This window comes from Magallana gigas, chromosome 6 (assembly GCF_963853765.1).
Source record: "Magallana gigas chromosome 6, xbMagGiga1.1, whole genome shotgun sequence".
NCBI classification, from domain to species: Eukaryota; Metazoa; Mollusca; class Bivalvia; order Ostreida; family Ostreidae; genus Magallana; species Magallana gigas.
Window position 1 is genome coordinate 21,054,286 of NC_088858.1, and position 20,599 is coordinate 21,074,884.

Here is a 20,599-nt window from a genome sequence, read left to right on the forward strand (position 1 = left end):
GAAAAAATAAATGTAGATTTCGAAAACCCTATGTGAAAAAGTCTTTCAAGTACATGTACGCTAATAACACACGTAACATTATTGGAATCCAATGAAACGTTCTGTCAGATATATGCTTGGTTACAAATTAAAGTTGATAGCACTCATTACCTATAATTAACATGTTTAATATATATATTGCTAGTGAGTATAATGTTCTACCAATTTAAAAAAAAATGCTTCTTTGCATAGGGGTTGCCATGTTGAAGTCTTGTTTAAGACATTTTTTTTCACTGCGCATGTACGCAGAACAGTGTTTCAAAGAATGAGCAATTTGTGAGTATTAAGTACATGTACTTTGATATCATTGGCTCACCGTCCAAAATTTTTCTCTCTACTATCGATAGTTTATCTGTATATAAGCAAGTTTTCAAGGTAAGTTTCCAAACTTTCAAATTTCAGCCGAAATGTTTTGCTTCCAGATTGCAATATTTGTGATTCTGTATAATCAAGGGTTTATATTTTGTTTTCCGCTAAGTCAGTTTTATCCGTTTGGTTCTGCAGCAGGTGATAGTAGTTTAAGTGCCAATGATGATGGTTCGACTTCAAGTATACCAGTATCTGTAAACTTTCCTTTCTTTGGCTCGTCGTACACTTCGATTTTCGTAAGTGTAATTATGAAATTTTTCATGTTATTAGATATGACTTTTTGTACAACATATAATATTACATGTATGTATAATTTATGTATAAAATATTTTTTACCGTCTATCGTAAAACCTTTTGAACAATTTTGAAATTTAATTATAGTTGCATCATGAGGTTTTTTATATAAAAGGGATTATTGATTAATATAACTTTCAATACATTTTACAACAATGCATATTGTTTTTCTAAATGCATACATTTTAAATCATGATCATATTCCTTATTTTTTCAAAGTTTGTTTTCATTCAAAATTATTACAAAAAAACTTATTTTTGGATGAACTGATTTGCACACAATTACTCTTTGCTTTCAAAAGGTAAATAACAACGGTGATGTAACATTTCGAGCACCACTGACCCAGTATACATCGCAGCCTTTTCCGATAAATGGCTCTCATAAAATCATTGCTCCGTTTTGGACAGACATTGACACGACAAATGGTGGACAGTTATGGTATCGCCCAACTACACAGAATTCAGTTTTACAGCAAGGAACAAGTAAAATTCGTTCGCTTTTTCCAAACATTCTAAATTTTGTTGCCTCCTGGATGATGGTTGTCACGTGGGAAAACGTTGCTGCCTATCATTGTGGTCCAACCAAAAATATAACTTGTTCACAGGTACATGCATAAATATGAAGTGTCTTTCTTAACCTTTTTGTCAAATATTTGAAAAGAATTAAAAGAAAGATTCAAAATGAAATCAATCGAGTTTTGATGGTACAATTTTACATTAAGGAATTTATTTTTATCTATTTATAACACAACTCTCACTTTTTCTTTAGAGAAATACATTTCAGCTAGTCCTGATTACTGATGGCACGCACGCATTTGCTCTTTATAATTATAACAAGATAACATGGACAAAATCTTCACAGGTATGAACATTCATAAAAAACGACCTCAGTTTGTTTCAACAATCTAAATAAATGGTGATTTTTCTTTTCTGATTAAAAAGCAATATGATGATGAAATTATTATTATCTAACGCTGTTTAATGTTGAGCATTAATGAGGTTCTCTGTGTGTAATAGTAATTCAATATGATAAAATCATAATAAAAAACCCATCAATTTTCATTTTCCTTTATCGTTTATTTGTTATCTGATTAGTTCTAAGTTTATATATATATATATATATATATATATATATATATATATATATATATATATATATATATATATATATATATATATATATATATATATATATATATATATATAAAACCATGTGTCATAATGATGAATATACATATTTGACTAAGAATGTCAGTCCATGTTTGTATATCCATTTTAACGTAATACAACAATCGAAAATTAACATTCCGTTGACATTATGCAAGCTCAAACAAAAGAGTATCTTATCCTTTGCACGCTTCAACAAGAACAAACGCCTACCTGTTATGAATTCTTGGATTTAAGGTATAGATTGAAAGGATATGTTTTACATTTAGGGTTTTTTCTGTCACTTTACATGCAGTCTGATTATTATGATAGAAAATTTTAACGTTTAAGTATACTTTCCATCTACATTATGATTCAATTCATACTCAATGTTGTATATGAAGACGATATTTTCTTTAGGTAGGGTTTAATGCTGGGGACGGAGAACACTATTTTTCCGTTCCGGGTTCCATGACAAACTCCGTCCTGAATCTTCCACAGATGTCTAATATCGGTGTTCCAGGACAATTTGTGTTTAGAGTGGATCAAAATAAAATTTCGAATGCAGGTAAAGCATTTAATTTATTGCAGTACAAAAAACGATACAATCCTTCACTTATTACTCCTAAGAATTAAAAAGATTATGTTAAAAAATCGTATTTTTTAATGATTTTTCTATGATCAAAACATTGGTTGGCTTCAATTGGAAAAAATAAGGCGCTCAGCATTTTAGATGTTTTGGATCTTTAAAAATGTATGCTAATACATTTCATCGCTACTGTTTAAATCAAACGTAAGTTTACTAGAAAACGATCATATGGATGTTTGTAATTAGAACTTATAAAATATGAAGTAATATTTCTACAGATACCGTTGACGAATGTGCAAGCTCTCCATGTATACACGGAAACTGTTCTAACGAATACCTTTACTATGAATGCATTTGTGAAGCAGGTTACACGGGAGTCAATTGTGAATTGGGTAAGGGGATCTTTAAACTAATCTTAGTAAACAAGTCGCGAATTAGGTTAAAGTGCATTTTCAAATATTATCTGAAAAGGTAAAATGGAATAAATGAGTTGCAAAAATGTTTATAAAAGTTTTGAAAGATTAGATATGAAGGAAAACTTAAAGCTTATTTTATCATTTTTATTCTTTAGATATTGATGAGTGTCAAAGTTCGCCTTGCATCCATGGCAACTGCTCAGATCATCACAATCATTTTATTTGTCACTGCCAGGCAGGGTACACAGGAAATAACTGCCAAACAGGTTTGTCCTATTTATAATACCAAACAAGTTGCTGTCCTTTAAAAAAGGACTACAATACGTGGACCATTTGCATGTGTTTCCAAAGAAAACGTGAAAGCCTTGAGATTATCAGAGATTCCGCCGGCTCTAGCCCCCACTAAATTTGTACGTTGTATTAAGTATACATGTATGTATAGCCCTGACTTTTTATCTCAGAATTGAAAGAGTTCATACTTCTAAAATAATTATGATCTATCTATGAATGAAGATTGCATGTATAGTATCAGGCATTCGGCGAATTCTACTATTTGCGCACACATTACGATTCGCACTACTTTGTTAACTATGCAGTGACAGCTTTGTGTAAATTAAACATTTCATATTTTGATGCATTTTTCTTGAGATTTTAACTTTTACACAGTGACATAATTATTCAATCTTACTTAAATGCTTAAAAATTTTTAATCGGGAAGTACTCTAGCCTCGCCTACTATAAAAGTAAAGTTAAGTTACATGTGTATTCGGTAAACAACAAAACATTGCAAATTATGCTATTTGATGCATGTTGTAGTTTCGGCATAACATTAACTTATTTCATAATACTGATAGTTCATATCACATGCCAATCATTTCTGTACTGTTTAGCGACAACATTACAATTACAGCGCCTTTGAACTTATGCACACATATGGCACGGAATCCTGATCCCGATTCAGATAAACGTGTGCTAACCTGGTTCCCTGAGCTACCCATTACGCACAGGAACCAGGCTAGCTCATGCGCAGGCTGAATTTTCCCCATATCATCCGGTTTAACCTCGCTTATATATTTTCTGCGTGGACCTCAGGGTCCACGCAATGAAGACAAAAAGAGTATCTTTCGCAAGTTTTGTTTTCTAAATTGGCAGTAAAAATATTTCTATTTTAAGATATTGACGAATGTGCCAGTTCACCTTGTCTTCATGGTAATTGCACAGATCTCGTCAATAGCTACCTCTGCAACTGTGTGGCAGGATTTACTGGAACACACTGTGAACATGGTAAATGAAAAAATACAACTTAAGCAAATATATCGAATATGTAGTAATTCTATCCACATATTGTTTGAACCTTGGGCTATATTTAGAGATTATATATTTTTGTAAGAAATGAATGTTATATATTTGACAGATATTGATGAATGCCAAAGCTCGCCGTGTTTTCATGGAGACTGCACGGATCATGTCAATTCCTACTCCTGTCGTTGTTTCGCAGGCTACACAGGGACTCAGTGCCAGATTGGTTAGAGAACTTTTGTTCATACTGAAAATTGTCCTATTAAATAAGTCGTCATTTTGAACAAAATTTCACACCTGACTATCGTTCCAGATATTGATGAATGTACTAGTTCTCCATGCTTATTCGGGAACTGTACGGACCAAGTCAATAGATATGTTTGTCATTGTGTACCTGGCTATACTGGATTCATTTGTGACACAGGTACATGCATCTTTGTTTTCATTTTTTGTGTTCCAAAGGTCTCTTTCTCTAAATGCAGTTTTATATAAACACATTTCCTTTTTTAGACATTGATGAATGTGCGAGTTTCCCGTGTAGCCACGGTTCATGTGTTAATCAGATCAACAATTACCAGTGCATTTGTGATTCGGGATACTATGGAAGGCAATGTTCAAACTGTGAGTTTCAAAGCCTTCTTCTGATAAACAACGCCTAATCCCATTTTTTAACGTCTTAGTCACCAGACTTCATTTTTAGATTTAGTTATGCTACAAGATAGATTTTTTATTGGTCATGAAGCCATTTGGAAACTTAAAATGACATTTTTATTTTGCAAAACGCTCTTAATTTAATAACTTAGACAGAACACACTTTCCATTTTGAACAAGTTTCCATCCATACGCAAGTTATTTCTTATCATCGGCCTTAGTGTTTAAATGTATCAGTGCCGTTAAGTCATATGGATTAAATTATCAAGATGAAATCATGAAAATAAAATCCTCAAAATATCAACTTTCAATATTGATTTCTATTTGCTATTATAACCCCCCCCCCCTAAATATTAGATGCGCTTTGATAAATTTATTGTTATGATTAAACACAAATCAAGAAGGAAAAAAATCTGTAAATAAATCATAATATACTTCAGAACGAAAAAACAATAAAATCCTTTTTCATTAAATATTCATTTCACAATTTTTTTTTCAAAAACTTGTTTTGACGATAGTTACAATGTACATTCACATTCATTTTCAGTTGAACTATCATATTTAGCACCCCTGTTTGTGGGATTATCGTTATTGCCCCTTGCAGTTTTGATCATATTGTTATGGAGGAAATTTAAAAGGTTTGCTTAACTTCCTATATAAAAAGATTATTTGTATTCAAACACTGTGCTAATGTACATTGTCTAATGATCCTTAATGTTGTTTTTCCTAGAATACGCGTTTTTTTTAACATTGTCGATTTCAATTTATAGAGATGAAGAAAAAGACGATTCCTTTGAATTATTTCCTTTCAAAGACGCAACACTTGGACCAAGTAAGACTACATTTCGAAATCAGTCACCGAAAAAGTTTTCATTTTCAAAAGTTTTTGATATCTTAAAACGGCTATGGAAAAGAACTTTCTTAAGACTTGCTCCCGCATTAGATAAACTACAAAGAGGATATACATACATTTCTAAAAAAATCAAATTAGCAGACAACTTGCAAAGGTTTCATAACTATCTATCAATTATGATAAAGCCATTCACTAACCGGATTTCAAAGATATTTCCCCAAATGCAAAGCATGGAATGATAACATACATGTATTATATGTTAATTTGAAGTCGCTACAAGCGTTAGTTAAGTTTATCTTGTTTCAATGTTGATTCCTATAGAAAAACAGTGGATTTATTATAACTCTTTTTTTAGTAACAATTGTCACTCTCATCAATTTACATATTCCTTTTGTTCATTTATTTATGTTTTCCTGTTGATTTGTGTACTTCTGTCTTGTTATAAATCGTTCTTAAAATACTTGCTGTTTTATGTTTTATTTCAAAATTGAAGGATTACTGTGGAATCTTTTAAATTCGCTGGGGCCAATGTTCGTGGATTGTAAATTCTTTGTTCATTCGAGGGGATGTAATTTCGTGGATTCGTCGGTTTCTGTTTCAGTAACAAAGATAACTCTTTCTAAAATTGTTTTCGTTGACGATTTAAATTCGTGGGGGAGGGCTACCCACGAATTCCACACAAATTGTGCCACCACGAATTCTAATGATTCCACAGTAGTTGCAATATAATGAATATTCTAACAAGGTACTATAGTAATTACCACCAATTTTTTATGTACCTTACGTATTGCCAATCTATTTGGGCATTGTTTTTGGCCATGCAACATTTGTTGCTTTTAGAAGCAGGTATTCTACATACATTCTCGTAGCTACATTTACATTTTGTAAAGTACCCAAAAGGGTAAGTTTAGAGAAAAAGGTACTCTTTTACGAAAATAAAATAACGCTTACCAGGCTCTATATGTGTCCAGTTTTGTGTTTTCAGATTCGTCGACAATAATTGAAAAAATTAAAATTAGCACATCTGATTCGGGATTGCATGAAAGCGAAGTGCCCCGAGATCCACGCTACGCGGTTTCCTCTTTTTTTTTCTTTTTTTAAGGATAAAGTCAACTGGGAGACAATTATTCAACCAATAAACAACAAGAACACATACAAATATAGGAAGAATTTATACACCAAACGAAGAACATAAGCTGAGCTCACTCTTAACTTGGCTGCCTAATCCAATCTTCAAGGAATCTCTCTTGTTTTTTAAAACACTTACATATTGTATGTTCTTAATACCAGTAATTATTCATTAAGCAGAAAAGTATAATATGCTGTATGGTTTATCGCGGGTTCAAAAATCATATATCATAACTTGATTATTATTTTAATTTATAATATAATTATGACTATAATTTATTTTATAATAAAAAGGATAAGGAAGGCATTTGTTTTTATTTATATTTGGATTTTATTCATCTACAGTTTAAACAATAACAGCGACAATATAGAAAATTCATACAGAATTAATCAACATTCAATTCTGTCGATGTATAATGATATGTATATCAATTCAGTTTTTTCAAGGCAATTTCAATCAATTTTTTAGTATTTTGTACGAAGATACTGTCCTTTAAATGCAAAGACAACTCTTTGTAAGATTCCAGCAATTTCCAATACATCATAATGCTCTCCGATCTTTTATGCAAATCGGTATAGATTAGGAATAATAAAAAATATGCATATGATTTATCATTCACTACAAACTCATGAATGTTACAGTTTTCAACAAGATATCTTAAATCTTCCGGAAAGAGATGACTCGTTTTATGCATGTCTACCATTGACTTGAAGTAATGCTGCCCAAACAGAGTAGAATAATCACAATGTTCTTTTGTACATTTTGCCACAAGGGAGTCGTTATAGACAATCTTTATTAGAGGACTAATTGTTATATTGTCAATTTCACTACGAAGCAATTTTATGCATTGCTTATACTTTCTTTGACGGTACCACAGTGTCGCCAAGTCGATCAAACCAAAAACATTGGCGTGTTGAGCAAACATGAGTGCCACTTCTGCTGATAATAAATATAACTTGTACCCTGTCAGAGCGAATTTATCATACATTATTATTCCTATTCTTCTCATAAGCAGTAACCCTATGTACTTAAGAATAGCTATCCTCAGCTCGTCATCCTCTAGTTGCAAAGCATGAATGATCTTTAGAATTGAATGCACGCATTCACGATACGTAGTCTGATAACCCCTTACCACATTAAGTGCTGAACATAATGAATAAAAAATGCGAAGCTCATGAGATTCGGATAGTAAAACTAACTTATCTCTGTGAATATAACTACATACAGTGAAAATATATAATGAATTTTCACAAAGAAACATTTCAAGAAGACGTTGTAGTACTTCACACTTTTTTTCAATAATTTTTGATTTTAAGAAGAGGTTATTTTCTGGTATGAAATAATTTGGACAACATCCTATAATAAGGAATGATATAAGTCGAGTTAAACAGATCCGTATACAGTAAAAAATGTTTTGTGGAATCCAGAAATCTTGATGCACATCTTCAAGAACATGAAAAAGAACAGTTTTTAAATGGTAGGATGAAAGTGTGTCGTGAGTTTCAGTGTATATGTCAATAAATGAATGTAAAATAATTTTCATTAATCCGTAACAACAGAACTGAACATGGTTCAATGAATGAACAATTTTTTGTTCAAGAACTGAAAACGAGATTAACCATTGATGTCCATCTTCGTCTCCTTTTTCTGGACCTTTTGGAACACAATGCATGACGGTTATTTCTTCGACAATAATTCTCGACTTAACATCGTTCCAAAACTTTGTTTGAAAGGTTTTCAAAAAACTAACACATGAATCTGGATGTATTGGAAAAGCATAACAGCGATCGAATTCACCTGGATATTTTGTTGACAAACAGGGTCCACGACTGGTAAAATCAAAGTTTTTGTTAAAATTGTTCCGCAGCCGTGATTGTAAATACTCAACTCTAGATAGATAAAAATCTTGCAAACATCCTTCATTGTTATTGTTATTTATAAGAAGTTTACAGAATCCTGTTTGACAACCAGTTCTCTTTGCCGTAAACTTACATTTATAATGAAATGTTTCCATGCTGATTTTTTGGCCCACTATGGATTGCATGATATCAATGTCACTCCATGGAAACAAAAATCCTTCACCTTTACTACCGGACATATAATCACATGTTTTTGTATTGTCGCATAATGCGTATGTGTAAATGTCGTTGACATCTCTTCTAATTTGCACATCCTCTTCAGTACCAATGATTACCAGTAACTGACTCCAAAACTGTTCAGATGTTTCGCAGTGGATGTTGAATTTCTTGGTAAAGGGCTCTAAATAACAATACATTGTCGAGAATATTGTCATTTTAGTGTACATGGGTAACTTATAACGAGAAACAGGGCTCAACATTAACTGTTATGAAATTCGAAAACAAGTGTCTTGCCTTACATAGGAACAGTAATACACAGATGGTAAATTAAATTTATAGATCAAGTCAACACGAGTACAATTACAAGATTTCATTTTCAAAATAAAAATACATGTATTGTTATAAATACTCTAGGATTATGAAATAGGGTCTTTAAAAAGGGAAAATAAGATACTGCATATTTTCAAATGAATTTAGATAAAGATACTAGTATAACTGATATATATAATAATACTAAAATACCTTTTGGCATTTTTCCCTTTTTGAAAATAATCTGAGCCAGTTTGAACATTTCGCGAAACATTTCGTTTACATCGTCCATATCCATACTTTTAGACCCCAGAGTTTGATATTAAACTGACGATCCAGTAAAACGGTCTTTTAAAAGGACCTTTTCATGTCTTTATATATCTCGATCTCATAAGACATCGATTAATCGTTATACTTCAAGTACGAAACAGAACCAAGGTTCCTAGTCTGTAAACAATATCGAATGAAAATATTGATTATATTTATTTGAGGGCACATCTACTTCTACTTGCGGGTCTGTAGCTTCCTGTCTGGGAAAAAACTGGATTGACGACTTTGGAGCTACAGGGCTTTCTCATAGTAAAAAAAACTGTAATTTACGGCGCACTAACAGGTGCGCTGGTTTTGGACTGATCAACTTTAATTAAACACAAATTCTAGATCTGTAGGGAAAAAGTACCATTAAATTCTTTATGCATTTTGTTACATATATCATCACCTTTCATTTTTTTTTTTACTTCAAATCCGTATAAATAGCTTTGCCAGAATGGCAAACTGTCTTCAATAGAATTTAAAGACCTAGCAAATCAATAATTTTAACAATTTAAGTTTGAATCAGCTTTGGTAAAGAAGGGTTCTGCAAGAGACAATTTGACTCTCAAAAGAAGATCACTACATGGCCACATTTCACAATGCTGAGAGGACTATGTGCGATATTATGCATTTCTCACCCCCAAAATTAAAATTTTATAAAGAGCATTAAAAATAAGACAAGAGAGAGTTGAAATCATATCGAGAGTGTGTAAAAGATTGTCACCACAGTAACGTCACAATGTAGAAAGTTTTGAAGCAAACTATTGGTGTTTTTTGACTGGAAAACATCAAGCGGATGGTTGCTCATTTTTAAAGATGATGAACAAAACCTATGTAAAATTCGTATTCAAGCAGACCTAAGCTCTATACATCCAAATGCAAATTATAAAGAAAAGGGAATTTTTTCTTTTGTTTGCAAAATTGCAGGATGTAGCTCATTATGTGACGACATAGATTGACAGCTATTAAACAGTGATGGCAAATATGAAAATGAAAGTGAAGGGATTCTTTGTAGAATGTGTTTTTGACAATTTGATTTTATACGATAATATTTAAAAATTGGTTAAGATAAAGGGCAGATATTTGACAAAATCAAATATAGTCCTTTGAATTCCATTCCCTTTCTTGTCACTTAATTGTTTCGAAAGGTAACTAAAGTTGACAATCAGAAATGGATTCGATAAAACATGACCTCTTTCAGTGTAACGTGCTTACTAGATATCTGAAGAGTGTAACATATTATCAAAAAAGATGAAAAAAATGTCTGGTAAAAAAGATCGGTAACTTTTCCTGGTATCTATTATTTCCAAAAAAAACTTAATCATGAAGCCATCACTTTATTTAATGCATGCTAATCGTTTAAGACAGGAAAACTAGTTTATTTTAGATACAACATCTATAGTTCCCATTTATGCTTGCCAATGAAAAAATAAATAAGCAAACAGTATAAATTAATAGATTCATTTTTCAACACGAACAACCAAGACAGTACACATAGACCCATTTCCTTAACTCATATAAAATTATGGCATAATGTTTTCGTCAACGCCTTGTAAGATTAAACGTAAAATTAATCTTCAAACATTCCCTAAACTTTCCATATAATTCATAGATAATTTTATAGCTTGTGCAACCACTGGAAATCCTTATGCGGAGGCTAAAAATGAATAATTTAATTCTGGTTGAAACGCGGATTAGTTAAATTTGTATAACCTGGTTTGCACGTCACAAGACACGTCACAATGCACCACCGTCAAAAACGTACAAATCCGCTTGGCGTTACGTTTAAATTTTGAGCAGATGAATATCATTTTTAAAAGTAAAACGGACTCAATTTGTACAGCAAAAACATGAAACTTGAAACGTAAACACACACGTTCGCTTGATAGCATAGATGCATACGTTTGTTCAATTTACACATTATAGGAAATTTTTTCTTGTGTACATGAATTGTGTAATGAATTATGATTGCCTAATTTAATTGCTACTGTTTATATGGGATATAACTACATATCGATTGTTTTTCTACATGATATAACTTAAACTATCGTGCTTTGGAAATGCGTTTCATTCAGGATGTCGATCATTGTAATTTCTAGTCAAGCACAGATGATCATCTCGCTAAAATGTTTCAAAAAAAAAGAAAATGGTAATGATATTTAGAGAATGATAGAATACAAAACAATATGAAACGAATATGTAGTCTATAAATAACAATCTATCCAAAACTATCCAACATTGTTATGGTATTATAACATTCTTGTAGTAACAAACAAACGTGTATAATAACACAATTGTAAACAAAACAACTTTCATAATATAAATATACTATTGTATGAGAAAAATAGTTTATTTAGATGTAAAAGTCTCCGGATGCACTGGAATATAGACGCATCAAATATTCATCAGTTGCTTAAATGCACACATTTTAGGACTGTATCTTTAATAGAAAATAGCTTTTACCGTTGCATACAGAACTACACGAGTATGTTTGAGAAAGGAGTTAAAAGACAAGACAGGCAATGAAAGTTTTAACTTTAGATACGACATTAACAATTCTCAGTCTTAATATTTGTGACGCAGCACGGTTAAATAGTTGTTTGAAATAGTTCATGAATTCTAATTGAATAAAAAATATGCAAAGTCTTGAAGTGTATTTTATAATTGTGAACTGCTAGAGGATAGAAAAGAAAGTTTGTTTTTGTTGAAACTTCTTTTTACATTTCTGTCACTGTACACTTCTATTCTGCCACAGGTTTAAAATGAAGGAAAACCGAAATCTTCTGTTCTGAAAAAAAAATAAAAGAAAAAATAACATAGATGATATGGCTGACACTTACTTTTTTGCATGATGGTAGAACAAATATAAAAAATTGTCTTTTCGAGGGTGTAACCAGATAGCCGTATATATATGAAATATAATTTTATGATTGTATTCTGCTTTACGTTAATTAGTCATTAGCTTCTTGTGCACTCGATACGAAATAAGTGTATAGTGAACAATGTTAAAGGTCATTGACCGACAGGGACAACTGCGTATTTAGAACTCGTGGTGTTAGCGGAATGACCAGGAAGAATAAAACTCTCGATGATGATTGGACTTTGGAAAGCGGTCAACGGATGCAAGACTCTTAATTGTAATTAACCTTTAACAATGGACTTCGTTATAAGTCACTTATGAACTGTGACCCGAAAGGATGTTCTAACAATTGATTATTTTATTTCACTGATTTATATACTTATGATTTGATTAATAATTAGGAGATAGATTTTAGACTGATAGCAGATTGATCATATATTGCTTTTATACCACTATACGATTACAGTGCTTAATAAATATCATAAAACTCCAACTGACTTATGATTTCAAAAGTCTAAAGAATAACAACAGAAGGATCACATAGACTTTTATGGTGCCAGTGACCAGGATAAAACGAAGTGCTAAAGAAAAACTGAACTGTTAAGGTAAGAACTTTTTCTCAATATCTCTGTTCACTATCTCAAAGTAAATAACTCTGATCAGCAACCTATATGGCAACTGGAAATGGTTATGATAGAAAAGAATTTAAAAATCAAATGGAACAATTGGAAAAACAATTTGCGGGGTTGGGTCAAAGCGAAGATAAGGAAGGGCATGAAACAGGTCAAAAATTCTCAGAACAAGAACAGGTAAAACAAAACACTTTCGAAAAACAAACTGACACATATTATGATGCAAGGTTGTATGAAACTAATGAACCTCGACACCGAGTCCCAAATCAGGATGATGATAAAGATTTTTTCATTGGTCAGGTTAAAGCTATAACATCCGCGCTTACAGTGCCCCTATCTTCTGTGATAACTCCTTTCGAAGGAGATGCTAGTAAATACAAGCAGTGGATAAAGGAAATTGAAAAATATGCTTTATTGTCTGGGAAACAGGGTCATGAAATCCCCATGCTCGCGTATATTACGAGTAAAGGTTCGGTAGGGGACTTTATCAAAAGATATTTGGACGAAACAGACGCGTCGGAAGAAATGCCGTCGTGGAACGATTTAAAAGAATCCTTAAAAAACAGATTCGCGGAGATCACCGACTCACAACACGCGTTAGCAGTAATGCGCAGGACGCGGCAAAATTCAAACGAAAGTGTACAGTTATTCGCGGAACGGTTGTTGCAAATCGCGGAAGACGCGTATAGTAAAGACAAATTAAAAGATCCCTTAGTCCAACAACAACTTGTAGACATATTCTGTGACGGTCTGACCTTTGACTATCTCAGGATGAAAATCCTTAGAGAAAACCCCAAAGACTTGGAGTCAGCAATTCAGTTAGCAATGCGCGAACAAAATTTAAGACAAAGACTAGCTATAAGGGGGTCAAGTATAATAAGTACTACGCCGAATGACAATAGACAGACTGTTTCAAGGTTTGACAGTACAACGCCTTTATTAAGTGAAAGATTGGTTAACTTGTCCTCGACAGACAATAGACAGGAAGAACCCATGGAGGTTGACCACACGAGGAACAAAGGTTGTTTTAAGTGTATGAAAATTGGTCATAGGGCCAGATTCTGTCCACTAAATAAACCCCAGGTTAGGCCCCGCCCTCAATTAAATAAACGACTTCATAATACTCAGTCTGTGCATTATGTTGAGCAAAGCCCCCGCCCACCGATTGAGTGTTGGAATTGTGGTAGAATAGGACATTTGCGTGCAGATTGCTGGAGCAAACGCAGGTTTTCCAGAACGCAGCAAAACAGAGGTAGGTCAGCTGATCGTCAAGATCGATCACGTGATTTTAAAGACCAAAATGATAGGAGATCACCCAAAATCTGGACCCGTCGCGCAACTTTTGATAAACAAAATCAGGAAAACTAAGATGTTCTTCCTTCGTTGAAGCCCGAAGGAAGAACTTTCATAAAAGACCTACATTTGAAATTAATTTTACAAACAACCCCAGTAGCTGTTTATTAAAGATTGGAAAAAATAAATTCAGAGCGCTAGTAGATACTGGCGCGGCCGTATCTTTGATTAGTAAAAAAATGTATGATAATTTGTTCCCCCGCCCCAAATTGTGTAAAAATGATATTCCTTGTCTTCAAGCTGCAAATGGTAATTCTTTAATTGCGTTAGGGTATGTAACTATTTCATTTAAGATTGCAGGGTTAACTTTAGACCATAAACTTTTTGTGACAAAGGGACTCAACCGAAACCTGATTCTCGGTCGTGATTGGCTCAAGAAAAACAATGTCCGTTTATACTTCGATCTTGGACTCATGCGCATTGATGGCAGGGCTTATGCGGAATTAAAGGAGGATCTACACATTTCAACGATCGTAAGAACACCTAAGAAACTTATGGTGAAACCAAATACTGTGACTGTATTTTATGGAAAAGTGAACAATAATTTTCCCCTTGAAGATAAAGACTTAGTGGAAGTGAACAGTATAGACAATAATTGTATTATGGAGGACCCCGGACTATATTTAAAAGACTCAGTTTGTGTTGTCCGAAGAGACAGAAAAATTCCCATGATCTTCGTTAATCAAACCAACAAAAGTTACAAAATCCCTAAAGGCTACATTGTAGGACGTGTCACCGCATTAAGACCAAAAGAAATCTCGGAAATCCAAACCCAACAGGACAATGAAGAAAAGATTGATGTTCCTGAAAGATTCGAACATTCCATCCAAAGACTTGTGAGGAAAAACAATGACTTATTTGCTAAAAAGGACAGCGACCTTGGAGTGACCGACACCGTCAAAATGAAGATAGAAACTGGAGATCATCAACCAATAAAGAACAGACCATATCGAGTTCCCCTCAATAAAAGACAGATAATCGACAAGGCCATAAAGGAGATGATGAGCGCAAGGATTATTGAAAGATCACAGTCGCCTTGGTCATTTCCTCTGGTAGTAGTAAAGAAAAAGGACGGATCAGACCGGATGTGCGTAGACTTTCGAAGTTTAAACAAGATAGTGAGACCAGTATCATTCCCATTACCATTGATTGATGACATTCTTTGTTTGCTCGGTAAGGCCAGGTACTTCACTGCACTAGATTTAAAGAGTGGATATTGGCAGGTAAAATTAGAAGAGTCAAGTAAAGAAAAGACAGCTTTTGCATGCCACAAGGGATTGTTTCAATTTAATAGGATGCCATTTGGATTAAGTAATGCCCCAGCAGTCTTCCAAGAACTCATGAACATCGTTCTACAAGGACAAGAGGAGTTTTCTATTGCATACCTGGACGACATACTCATATTCTCAGAAACACCGGAAGATCACCTCCATCATATCCAGGAAGTGTTTGATCGTCTTAGGACGCATGGACTAAAACTGAAGTTAAAGAAGTGTAGCTTCTTCAAAGAGCAGACTGAATATCTTGGTTTTATTATCAATGAACATGGCGTCAAACCGGATCCGAAGAAAGTGGAAGCCATTAAGAAATTACCAGCCCCCACTACAGTTAGAGAAGTCCGTGGTTTTATAGGTATGTGCAGTTATTATAGAAGATTTATACCAAATTTCTCACAAATTGCGGAACCATTGATCGACTTAACCAGGAAGTATGCCAGATTCAAGTGGACATCATGCTGTCAAGAAGCGTTTGACTTCCTTAAAGAGAGGTTAACAGTAGTGCCTTTATTAGCTTATCCAGATACTAATAAGCCATACATCTTGTACACCGATGCCAGCGACAATTGTATAGGAGCTTGCCTCACCCAAAAGACTGACGAAGGAGAAGATAAGCCGATATACTATCTATCCCACAAGCTGAGTAAAACCCAGGTGAAATGGTCAACCATAGAAAAGGAGGCATTTGCAATCCACTATGCCCTCCAGAAGCTGGACCATTACCTTCACAGTGCTGAATTTACTATACGGACAGATCACAAACCGCTCAAATATATTTTAGAATCCCCTATGCAAAATAAAAAGATTCAATTATGGGCTTTGAGTATCGCTGGATATAACTGCAAGGTAGAGTACATAGAAGGAAGGTTCAATTGCTGTGCAGATCTTTTATCCAGGTTACCGTCCACTATCTCTGATGATGAAGCGGAAGAAAAATCTGAATGTGATGAACCGGATGTTAAAGACAATTTCTTTGAAGTAAACGTACTAAACTCAAATGCTTTCTCACCCAAAAGATTAGCCCGGTGCGAAGTTAAACAGCAGGACGAATTGCTCAAGCCTTTCATCGACTTACCGGAAGAAATAAACATAAAGGAGAGCCAACAAAATGATGAGCAGATCAAAAAGCTGAGGAATAGGTTGACTAAAGGAAAAGCAACGGCGACCGAAGAAAAGAAGTTTCTTGAAATAGATGGCTTAATGTACTATCTTTCAGATGGAGATTCTGAAGGTCCGAGACTGCGCTTGTATATACCACGTGAGTTAGAACTTTTGGTAGTACAACAATACCATGATGGACTTGGACATATGGGAGTGGACAAAACGTATGATGTAATCAGACAAAAATATTATATGCCAAACTTATACAAGAGGTTATATTCTTATATAGAAGGATGCGTAATATGCCAAACGAGGAGCAATAAGAGAACTCAACCTCCACTTCAAGAGACAGACATACCACCTTTTCCAATGGCTAAGGTAGGACTCGATTTGTCAGGACCATATCCAACTTCAATGACAGGAAACAAGTATATAGTTTCTTTCATTGACATTTACTCGGGATGGCCGGAAGCCTTCCCCGTTCCTGACAAGTCAGCTGACAATATAGTGCACCTTATATTGGAAGAAATATACCCCAGATATGGCTGTCCTCTTCAAATTCTCACAGACAATGGAACAGAGAATGTAAATCAAAAGGTACAAGAAACCTTGAAAGAACTAAACATTAACCACATCACAACATCTTACTACAGTCCTCAAGGCAACGGCAAAGTAGAGAGATTCCACCGCACTCTTCATGACGTAATGGCTAAGAAGATAACAGACAATGCCCAAACATGGGATATACATCTTAACCAAACATTGGCAGCTATTCGATTTCACCCGAATGAATCTTCAAAGTTTTCCCCATACTACCTGATGTACAATAGAGACGTTGTATTACCTCTTGATACTTTACTGAAACCTCGTCGAAGATATGCAGGAGAAGATCAACATAAAATCGCCCTTCAAGAACAGCACAAGGCGTTTATGCTAGTACATCGAAATATGAAAGAAGCCAAGAAGAAACAGAAAGCCCAGGCTGATAAGAAGAGCAAAGATGAAGATTTCCAGGTAGGAGACCCAGTCTATCTCAAGAACAACAGGAGACAAAACAAACTAGATAAAAAGTGGCTCCCCTATTACCGAATTATTGAACAGAAAGGACCAGTCAGTTTTGTGGTGAAGGATCAATTAACTGGATCTATCACCAAGTGCCATGCACGGCAATTGAGATTGGCAGATATTTCGCACTGGCCCCTCTCACAAGATATTGAAGAAGGTGGAAGAACTCTGAGAAAAACCAATTATGTGGTACCACCTGAGGAGGAATCATCTTCGGAAGATGATGGCGAGTTGCAGCCAGAGCCATTAGAAAGAGCTATTCGGTTTAAACAACAAGAGAGAGAAAATTCTTCAGACGAAGAAGATATACCCTTAGCTGAACTTCAGAGACGCATAAGAGCTAAACAGATCATGGATGGTCGACCAAGTAAGGACGAGCATGAACAGACTGTTGAGTCGGAATCGGATGAGAACCCTGAGTCAGAACAAAGTGAATATCATGATCAAAATTATGAGATACCTTTAAATACCCCAGCTTTACCCTTAGACGAGGATATGGAAATTGGTGAAATAAATTCTAAAGTAGGTCTAGGCTTCACCCGTAAACAAATCCCCAAACCGCGTAAACCAGTCCCTAAACCTCGTAAGAGTATAGCTGTTGGCCAACAACAGCATGTGGAAAATTGTCTTGCCATTATGGCTGACGTGATTAAATCATTGGTATAATGTGTTGTAAAAATAAATAATAATGAGTAAGTTTGCTTTGTATATATTGCTCGCTTTTGGAATAGGTACGATAGTGTGACACCTTTGACATTTTGACTGATAATGAAATACCGCGGACGTAATACGTTTGAAATATCGGAACCCGCGATTATGTAAAGAAACCGTAAAACTTTGTCGTTGTTAGAAATTTAAAATTACTGATAAAATAATAAATGTAAAGATAAACGTCTTGAGTTTGGACAAGGTTGTTCTGGTTTTCATGGTTCATAATTACTTCCTCCTTACTATAATCGAGAAAGTCAATTTAATATGTCGGACTCCTTTCAAAATTTTATTGATGGCATAAACACATACACACTTTGGGATCCCCTTAACATCAAAATTCCGGGAATGGGACACATTAAGATTCCCGATAAATTAAAGGATATTAAGGTTTCCCTATGGACACACTAATGGCGGAATTGCCATTAAACAATGAGCTACAATCTATGGAATCATTACCTTGGGTGGGAAGTCTTTGGTTTTATGTATTTTTGATTTTGGCAATAATGATTGTATTTGGAATTTGTATTATGAAACGTAAAACTATCAAAAAGTTAGGATATAAGTGCCGTGGTTGCTGGTCGGGTTGTCGAAAAAGGGGTGGTGACAGGGATGAGGAAAGTTCTGGCAGAGACAATTTGTCTGGTGTTAATCCTGATCAACGAAATTCCCAAGAGACTATTGAAATGAACCCCATAGTAAAGGACACTACAACCCCAAAGAGACCTCGCCGTTATGGAAAACCACGACGATCAATTGCAGACGCTCACGCTATTGGACCAATCACTGAAGAACTAGCATACCAGTTGACCGGAGAGAATAGGAACTCCGATTATCCGAGGCCTGAACGCTATGGACCGGACCCGGACTTGGCACGCGAATACCTTGCAGAAAGGGCGTTGATGTCTAAGAAATAGAGGAACGCAGTCGATGTTCCGCGAGGAGCAAACTCGCCATCCGCGCAGGAAGTGCCGTGGTGTGCTTATGAAAGTTGTGTATTCAGTATGTTAAAATTTGTGAAAAATGTAAAATGTTTTTGAAATAATTATGTAATGTCATATTTGAAATCAAATGTGGTGTGCTGATAACTGCGAATGGAATTCTTCGAATCCGAATTACACAACGTTTTCTTGATTATCGTTCCGATTATTCGAAATGGATACAATTGTGTGAAACCGATAACTTTAGTGTAACTTTTATGTACGCTGGACTGTGTAACCTTTATATATGCTTATGTATTTTATTATAATTCTAGCGGCGCTTATGCTTGAATTAACATTTTATAATGGACTTTATATGTTACCTGTGTGGAACGTTGGACATTGGACAATTCTGATTGCATTTAATTGCGATTATATTTGATTTTGATTATTTTGTATTGATTAATATTGTTGTCAAAAGTATATATGATTATTACTGACTTTTGCATGAATTGCTAAACAATTATATATTGTCATGAGTGAAGTATACATGTTTGTTGACAGACTATTATTGTGTCTCAAGCCGGTATAGGAAATTGGTCACTTCATTCAACCTCTCAACATAGATGTTCAGACTGGTGTGTCACCAGGAAGTTCATCTGACCTAGAAGAGTTTAAAGGATAATTTCTCACACCGGGCACCTGGCGAAAGAAATCTCCCTCGGGGATATTTCTTTTGTTAGGGGGACGTATGTAACCAGATAGCCGTATATATATGAAATATAATTTTATGATTGTATTCTGCTTTACGTTAATTAGTCATTAGCTTCTTGTGCACTCGATACGAAATAAGTGTATAGTGAACAATGTTAAAGGTCATTGACCGACAGGGACAACTGCGTATTTAGAACTCGTGGTGTTAGCGGAATGACCAGGAAGAATAAAACTCTCGATGATGATTGGACTTTGGAAAGCGGTCAACGGATGCAAGACTCTTAATTGTAATTAACCTTTAACAATGGACTTCGTTATAAGTCACTTATGAACTGTGACCCGAAAGGATGTTCTAACAATTGATTATTTTATTTCACTGATTTATATACTTATGATTTGATTAATAATTAGGAGATAGATTTTAGACTGATAGCAGATTGATCATATATTGCTTTTATACCACTATACGATTACAGTGCTTAATAA

The 20,599-nt window shown here is 34.4% G+C and overlaps 2 protein-coding genes and 1 long non-coding RNA gene across 3 annotated transcripts in view; 2 read left to right on the plus strand and 1 right to left on the minus strand.

Moving 5' to 3' along the window:
* Nucleotides 1-447: 447 nt before the first annotated feature.
* Nucleotides 448-4,442, plus strand: LOC109619100 (fibropellin-3). The gene is made up of 8 exons (XM_066088627.1): nucleotides 448-644; nucleotides 1,004-1,306; nucleotides 1,471-1,563; nucleotides 2,268-2,415; nucleotides 2,715-2,828; nucleotides 3,008-3,118; nucleotides 4,026-4,136; nucleotides 4,267-4,442. The coding sequence occupies exons 2-8, from the start codon at nucleotides 1,235-1,237 to the stop codon at nucleotides 4,380-4,382; spliced, it is 765 nt and encodes a 254-aa protein (XP_065944699.1). The 5' UTR covers nucleotides 448-644; nucleotides 1,004-1,234; the 3' UTR covers nucleotides 4,383-4,442.
* Nucleotides 4,443-4,666: 224 nt separating this feature from the next.
* Nucleotides 4,667-6,023, plus strand: LOC136276497 (uncharacterized). The gene is made up of 3 exons (XR_010714967.1): nucleotides 4,667-4,772; nucleotides 5,350-5,440; nucleotides 5,573-6,023. It is a non-coding gene; the product is annotated as an uncharacterized lncRNA (long non-coding RNA).
* A 5,978-nt stretch (nucleotides 6,024-12,001) lies between these two features.
* The window catches only part of LOC105329357 (uncharacterized), a 162,452-nt gene continuing 153,854 nt past the window's right edge, over nucleotides 12,002-20,599 (minus strand). The window contains exon 39 of the mRNA XM_066086599.1: nucleotides 12,002-12,271. Within this exon, the coding sequence (XP_065942671.1) occupies nucleotides 12,212-12,271 (60 nt within the window). The 3' untranslated portion in view covers nucleotides 12,002-12,211. The remainder of the gene's footprint in view (nucleotides 12,272-20,599) is intronic.